General features: G+C 53.4%; 1 protein-coding gene across 1 annotated transcript; it reads right to left on the bottom strand.

Moving 5' to 3' along the window:
• Positions 1 to 260: 260 nt before the first annotated feature.
• Positions 261 to 7071, bottom strand: LOC134129059 (uncharacterized). Its single transcript, XM_062562336.1, has 2 exons — positions 4030 to 7071; positions 261 to 2739 (listed from the first exon to the last, which is right to left on the bottom strand). The coding sequence occupies exons 1-2, from the start codon at positions 6526 to 6528 to the stop codon at positions 2368 to 2370; spliced, it is 2871 nt and encodes a 956-aa protein (XP_062418320.1). The 5' UTR covers positions 6529 to 7071; the 3' UTR covers positions 261 to 2367.
• Positions 7072 to 8359: the final 1288 nt, after the last annotated feature.

Below are 8359 nucleotides of genomic sequence, written 5' to 3'. Positions count from 1 at the left end.
TTGAAATGCAACTCTTCCACTTTTCTCCTGGACCCGATTCCAACTAAGCTGCTTAAGGAAGTTTTTCCGTTAATTAGCACATCCCTACTGGATATTATGAATCTGTCTTTGTTGACAGGACATGTACCACAGTCCTTCAAGGTAGCTGTAATTAAACCTCTTCTTAAGAAACCTACTCTAGCTCCAGAGGTGTTGGCTAACTACAGACCCATCTCTAATCTTCCCTTCCTCGCTAAGATCCTTGAGAAATCTGTCACGAATCAATTATGTGACTTTCTACAAAACAATGCTTTGTTCGAGGATTTCCAGTCAGGATTTCGAATGCATCATAGCACAGAAACGGCACCGGTGAAAATTACAAATGATCTTCTACTTGCATCGGACCAAGGACTTGTCTCTTTCCTTGTATTGCTGGACCTCAGTGCTGCATTGGACACCATCGATCACCGTATCTTGCTGCAGAGACTGGAACACTTGATTGGCATCAAAGGAACTGCACTCAGCTGGTTTAAATCTTATTTATCGGATCGATCCCAGTTTGTGTTTGTGAACGGCGAATCATCAAGGACCACCAATGTTGGTCACGGAGTTCCACAAGGTTCTGTGCTTGGACCGATTCTATTTACCCTGTACATGCTTCCTTTGGGCGACGTTATCAGAAAACACAGCATAAACTTCCATTGTTATGCAGACGATACTCAACTGTATCTATCGATCAAGCCAGAAGACACCAACCAGCTTGTTAGACTTCAGGATTGTCTTGGAGACATCAAAACTTGGATGACCTGCAACTTCCTGATGGTAAACTTGGAAAAAACCGAAGTTATCATGATAGGCTCAGAGCGCCTTCGAAGTCAGCTGTCACGTGATACAGTCTCTATGGATACAGCACCGTCAGAAATCTTGGAGTTCTCTTCGACCAGGATATGTCCTTCAACTCTCATATAAAGAAGACTTCAAGGACTGCCTTTTTTCATCTACGTAATATATCGAAAATCAGAAACTTCCTGTCTCAAAGTGATGCAGAAAAACTAGTTCATGCATTTGTTACTTCTAGACTGGATTACTGTAATTCTTTGTTATCAGGCTGCTCTTGTAAATCGCTTAAACCTCTCCAGCTGATTTAGAATGCTGCAGCACGTGTATTAACAAGAACAAAGAAATGGGATCATATAACTCCTGTGTTAACTTCTCTGCACTGGCTTCCTGTTAAATCAAGAATAGAATTTAAGGTACTTCTCCTCACCTACAAGGCACTTGCTGGTGAGGCACTGTCTTATCTTAAAGAGCTTGTTACACCGTATTGCCCTACAAGGCATCTGCGTTCCGTAGATGCTGGGCTACTTGTGGTTCCTAGAGTTTTAAAAAGTAGGATGGGGGCCAGAGCCTTCAGTTATCAAGCTCCTCTTTTGTGGAACCAGCTTCCACTTTCAGTCCGGGGGGCAGACTCGGTCAGTTCATTTAAGATAAAGCTTAAAACGTTCCTCTTTGATATTGCTTATAGTTAGGGCTGGCTCAGGTTAGCCTGGACCAGCCCTTAGTTAAGCTGCTCTAGGCTTAGACTGCCGGGGGACTTCTTAGGACACACCGAGCCCCTCTCTCACTCTCACACGCTCACTCTCTCCTTCCACAATCATCCATGTTTTGTTAATGTACACTAATTAAGCTTCTTTCCGGGAGTTTTTTTGTGCTTTCTCGCCTAGCAGGTCTCCATGGATCATAGTTTCGTGCGGACCCCGGTTCTGACTCCTGGCATGGCTCTGCTGACACCTGCTGCTGCCATCATTATTACTTTAAATATGATTCATATTACTGTCATCATAAACCAACATCTTTCTGCTCTCCCTCCCCACAGAAGCATCTGTGGATGGTGGTTCGTCCCTGCAGTGATCCTGCCGTACACCTGTTCTGATACTTGCAATTACTTGTATCATTTCTGTTAGAGAAATTGAATGTATTGTACATCTTTTACATTGTTGATTCTGTACACATGACATCCATTGCAGTCTTTCCATCCCGGGAGAAGGATCCCTCCTCTGACGTTCTCCCTAAGGTTTCTTCCTGTAACAGCTGGGTTACTATGGGGGGAACGTAAGGACTCACAGACACCTGTTCACAGTTGGTAACCGTCTTTATTGTTATTATTTCTCCGGCTTGCTGGAACACCCCGCTCGCTTGGTCGGTCTCCCCGTTAAATAGACGGGGAAGCATCTCTTCAATTGTCCTCAGCTGGAGGTTCATTACCTCCAGCTGTCACCATTCCCCGAGCCACTCCCCCTCTCTCTCCCTCTGCAGCCGAGCCGAAACCACGCCCGCCACCACATACCCCCACCGCCCGACTTAGGCCGGGGAGCCGTCCGGCCTAGCTTACTCCCCCCCCCCTCCCTCCAGAGGGCGAGAGAGGAAGTCCGCCACGACCATCTGCGTCCCCGGCCTATGGACCACCTTGAAGTTAAAAGGCTGCATGGCCAGATACCACCGAGTGATCCGGGCGTTAGTATCCTTCATGCGGTGGAGCCATTGGAGCGGGGCGTGGTCCGAACAGAGGGTGAATGGGCGTCCCAGGAGGTAGTAGCGCAGGGAGTCCACCGCCCACCGGATGGCCAGGCACTCCTTCTCCACCGTGCTGTACCTGGCCTCCCTCTCTGACAGCTTCCGGCTGATGTAAACCACGGGGCGGTCGACCCCCCCCACCTCCTGGGACAAAACGGCCCCCAGCCCTCTGTCCGATGCGTCGGTCTGCAGGACAAAAGGGAGAGAAAAGTTAGGTGTGTGGAGGAGCGGCTCCCCACAGAGAGTCTGTTTCACAGTCTCAAACGCCCGCTGGCACTGCTCCGACCACTGGACCGGATCTGACGCACCTTTCCGGGTCAGATCGGTTAAGGGGCTGGTGAGGTCCGCAAAGCCGGCGATGAACCGTCTATAGTAACCTGCCAGCCCCAAAAACCGCCTCACCTCTTTTTTTGTCTTGGGGCGTGGGCAGGCCGCGATAGCTTCCGTCTTGTCCACCTGAGGACGCACCTGCCCACCCCCCAAGTGGTACCCCAGATACCGTACCTCCCTCCGTCCAACTGCACACTTCCCCGGGTTGGCGGTGAGCCCGGCCCGCCTCAGCGACGCCAGCACCGCATCCACCCGCCGCACATGCTCCGCCCATGTGGTGCTGTGGATGATTACATCGTCCAGGTACGCGGCCGCATATGCGGCATGTGGACGCAGCACCCGGTCCATGAGGCGCTGGAACGTGGCCGGGGCACCGAACAAGCCAAAGGGAAGCATGGTAAATTGGTACAAACCATACGGAGTGGAGAAAGTAGTTTTCTCTTTGGACTCTGACGACAGGGGAATCTGCCAGTAGCCCTTAGTCAAATCCAGGGTCGTAAAGAAACGTGCAGTGCCCAGCCGGTCCAGGAGTTCGTCGACCCGGGGCATTGGGTAGGCATCGAATCGTGATACGTCATTCACCTTGCGATAGTCCACGCAGAACCGCACGGCCCCATCTTTCTTGGCCACCAGAACGATGGGGCTGCACCAGGCGCTGTTGGACTCTTCTATTACCCCCATCTCCAACATAGCCGCTAATTCCTCCTGAACCACTTTTCTCTTGTGTTCGGGCAGTCTGTAGGGACGTGACCTCACAGTCACACCCGGGGGAGTCTCGATTCTGTGCATTATCAGGTCGGTCCGGCCTGGCAGGGGGGAGAACACATCAGCAAACCGCTTCTGCAACTGGGCCACGTCTGCCCTCTGGTCCTCAGAGAGCCGGGCCTCACACGGGAGCGGGGTGGGATTGACCGCTTTTGGCACCTCCGGCCCCAGGTCCTCTCTTTCTGATACTGTGGACACCAGAGAAACAGACTCCACCTCCCTCCAGGCTTTCAGGAGGTTGAGGTGGTATATTTGTGTAGCACCGCCCCTGTCAGACCGCACCACCTCATAATCGACGTCCCCCATCCGGCGTGTGACCTCGAAGGGCCCTTGCCACTTAGCCAGGAGTTTCGAGTTGGAAGAAGGAAGTAATACAAGTACCTTTTCTCCCGGTGTGAATTCTCGCAGCCTGGCTCCTCTGTCGTACAGCCGTTGTTGTCGTTCCTGGGCCTGGAGCAAATTCTCCCGTGACATCCTCCCCAGTGTGTGGAGCTTTGCTCTCAGGTCCAGGACGTACTGGATCTCGTTCTTGCCGGGGCTCGGACCTTCCTCCCAGCTTTCTTTAATAAGGTCCAGCACCCCTCTTGGTGATCTGCCAAACAAAAGTTCAAAGGGAGAAAACCCTGTGGAGGCCTGGGGGACCTCCCGGACTGCAAACAACAGAGGATCAAGCCATTGGTCCCAATTACGTTCATCTTCGCTAATAAATTTACGGATCATAGACTTCAGTGTCCTATTCATACGTTCCACCAACCCGTCAGTCTGGGGATGGTACACGCTTGTGCGGACCGACTTAATGCCTAGTAACCCGTAAAGTTCTCTCAGTGTGCGCGACATGAACGAAGTGCCCTGGTCTGTTAGAATCTCTTTCGGGATTCCAACCCGGGAGATGACCTGAAACAGAGCCTGCGCGACGCTCTTTGCAGAGATATTGCGCAATGGCACTGCCTCCGGATATCGTGTTGCGTAATCCATGAGGACCAACACAAAGCGATATCCGCGTGAGCTCCGGTAAAATGGCCCGATTAAATCCATGCCGATTCGCTCGAACGGAACCTCCACCAAAGGTAGAGGCCGCAACGGGGCCCTCGGAATGGCTGGTGAATTGACTAACTGACATTCCGGGCAGGACGCACACCAGCGGCGCGCGTCTCCCCGGATGCCTGGCCAATAAAATCGGGTCATTATCCGGTCTAGTGTCTTCCCGTATCCCATGTGACCCGCCATCGGATTATAGTGAGCCGCCTGGAAAATCATTTCCCGGCGGCTTTTCGGCACCAGCAACTGGGTGTTTTCCTCCCCCGTCCGAGTGTCACGACTCACTCTATACAGTCTGTCCCTAATCAACGAAAAGTGCGGATACGACTGTGCTGCGTCAGGGCGCACCAGTTGACCATCAATTTTTATCACTTGGTCGTAGGCTGAGCGTAGAGTATCGTCACGAGACTGCTCGAGTGGAAAATCTTCCATGGAGCGGAACTCGGGAACCGCTGGAGTCTCCACGGGAGGCTCCGCCGGTTCCCCCTCCCCCTCGGCAGCGTCGGACGACCTCGCGTCACCGCTGAGCACCGCACACGTATCGCATATCCCTGTCGGTCGTGAACGCACCCCCGCAGCCTGCCCCATTAGCGTGTTAAATCCCGCCCAATCCGTTCCCAAAATTACGGGGTGCGTCAGGTGGGAGCTAACCGCGACCTTTATCCTATATTTTTTTCCCTTGAACCTAAGTTCTACGGACACAATGGGATACTCGTGAATGTCCCCGTGCACACACCTAATCCTCACCCGCGATGCCTCCACCAATGCCCCGGGCCGAACCAGGCTCTGATGGATCATAGACTGCGAACATCCCGAATCCATCATCGCCTGGCGTATACCCCCCTGGATGCTTACCGGAACGCGGTACGTCGCTCCCGGGCCGGGGGAGGGTGCTGGAGCGCCGGCAACCCGGATCACCTGCCCCACCTCCATCAGCGGGCAATCTCTCCGGAGGTGTCCCGGCTGCCCGCACCTCCAGCACGCCTGCCCTGGCGTTTGAGACACTCCCTGTGGGTCGGGAATGGCGCCGCCGTCTGCTGCTGTCCGTGGAGAGTATGCCGGGGGGAGCGTGGCTCGTCGCGGGGCCGGTGTGGGTCGCTCCGCTGGCCGCAGCTGTCTTCCTCCCCCGCTGGGATGCACCGCCAGATGGTCCTCGGCCAGGGTAACCGCTGCCTCCACGGTCGGGGGTCGGTGACACTGCACCCACGCCGCAGTCCGTTCCGGGAGCCCCACCATCAGCTGCTCCAACACCACCTTCTCCATTACTGCCTGCGCCCCACCCGGCCCGTTCGGCAGCAACCATCTGGCCGCGGAGTCCTTGAGCCGCTGCCCGTATGAAAATGGCCGGTCCTCCGGCCCCAGCCTGGCCTCGCGAAACCGGCGGCGGTGGTCCTCCGGGAGTAGTCCCAGCCTGTCCACCACGGCCTTCCGGACGGCCGCATACTCCCGCCGTGCCGCCGGTGGGAGTCCCATGGCCGCCGTCTGCGCTTCCCCCGACAGGAGCGGTAACAGCCGCACCGGCCACTCGTCCTCCGGCCAGCCACACGCCTCCGCCGTCGCCTCGAAGGCCTCCAGGTATGCCTGGACATCATCCCCCGCTGTCAGCCGGTGTAGTGTCAGCCCGGCCAACGCCGCCATCCCGGGCGCCGGCGGGGGTGCGGCTGGCCGCCCCGCGAGCTGCTCCAACGCCTGGGCTTGTCTCCCCATTTGGGCTTGGAGCGCCCCCAGGAACTGACGGTTGGCCTCCGCCTGGTCGCGCTGGATGGCCGCCAGCTCCCTGATCATTCGGCCCAGTACCATAAACGGCTGGGTCGGTATCTCCTGCCTGTTGTCGTCCGTCATTGTCCCCCCTCCACGTTTGGCGCCACTGTAACAGCTGGGTTACTATGGGGGGAACGTAAGGACTCACAGACACCTGTTCACAGTTGGTAACCGTCTTTATTGTTATTATTTCTCCGGCTTGCTGGAACACCCCGCTCGCTCGGTCGGTCTCCCCGTTAAATAGACGGGGAAGCATCTCTTCAATTGTCCTCAGCTGGAGGTTCATTACCTCCAGCTGTCACCATTCCCCGAGCCACTCCCCCTCTCTCTCCCTCTGCAGCCGAGCCGAAACCACGCCCGCCACCACACTTCCCTTTTTCCCTATTGAAGGGTTTTTTCATATTTTGGGGAGTTTTTCCTGTGCCGATGTGAGGGTTTCGGGACAGAGGATGTTGCATGTGTACAGACTGTAAAGCCCTCTGAGGCAAATTTGTAATTTGCGATTTTGGGCTATACAAAATAAAATGAATTGAATTGAATTGGATATTGCCCATAGTAATCATTGGATTGATTGGAATATAATAATTTCAAATCTATTACAGATCAGTGGAATATATATATATATATATACACTCACCGGCCACTTTATTAGGTACCCCATGCTAGTAACGGGTTGGACCCCCTTTTGCCTTCAGAACTGCCTCAATTCTTCGTGGCATAGATTCAACAAGGTGCTGGAAGCATTCCTCAGGGAGTTTGGTCCATATTGACATGATGGCATCACACAGTTGCCGCAGATTTGTCGGCTGCACATCCATGATGCGAATCTCCCGTTCCACCACATCCCAAAGATGCTCTATTGGATTGAGATCTGGTGATTGTGGAGGCCATTTGAGTACAGCGAACTCATTGTCATGTTCAAAAAACCAGTCTGAGATGATTCCAGCTTTATGACATGGCGCATTATCCTGCTGAAAGTAGCCATCAGAAGTTGGGTACATTGTGGTCATAAAGGGATGGACATGGTCAGCAACAATACTCAGGTAGGCTGTGGCGTTGCAACGATGCTCAATTGGTACCAAGGGGCCCAAAGAGTGCCAAGAAAATATTCCCCACAGCATGACACCACCACCACCAGCCTGAACCGTTGATACAAGGCAGGATGGATCCATGCTTTCATGTTGTAGACGCCAAATTCTGACCCTACCATCCGAATGTCGCAGCAGAAATCGAGACTCATCAGACCAGGCAACGTTTTTCCAATCTTCTATTGTCCAATTTCGATGAGCTTGTGCAAATTGTAGCCTCAGTTTCCTGTTCTTAGCTGAAAGGAGTGGCACCCGGTGTGGTCTTCTGCTGCTGTAGCCCATCTGCCTCAAAGTTCGACGTACTGTGCGTTCAGAGATGCTCTTATGCCCACCTTGGTTGTAACGGGTGGTTATTTGAGTCACTGTTGCCCTTCTATCAGCTCGAACCAGTCTGGCCATTCTCCTCTGACCTCTGGCATCAACAAGGCATTTCCGCCCACAGAACTGCCGCTCACTGGATGTTTTTTCTTTTTCGGACCATTCTCTGTAAACCCTAGAGATGGTTGTGCGTGAAAATCCCAGTAGATTAGCAGTTTCTGAAATACTCAGACCAGCCCTTCTGGCACCAACAATCATGCCACGTTCAAAGTCACTCAAATCACCTTTCTTCCCCATACTGATGCTCGGTTTGAACTGCAGGAGATTGTCTTGACAATGTCTACATGCCTAAATGCACTGAGTTGCCGCCATGTGATTGGCTGCTTAGAAATGAATTGTTAACGAGCAGTTGGACAGGTGTACCTAATAAAGTGGCCGGTGAGTGTATATATCCCTCTATGGTACGCATTATGATGTCAGTTGGGAAAAAAATATTTGCAGTGTTG

This window comes from Pungitius pungitius, chromosome 5 (genome assembly GCF_949316345.1).
Source record: "Pungitius pungitius chromosome 5, fPunPun2.1, whole genome shotgun sequence".
Taxonomy (NCBI): domain Eukaryota; kingdom Metazoa; phylum Chordata; class Actinopteri; order Perciformes; family Gasterosteidae; genus Pungitius; species Pungitius pungitius.
This window is presented reverse-complemented; position numbering and strand designations above follow the sequence as displayed.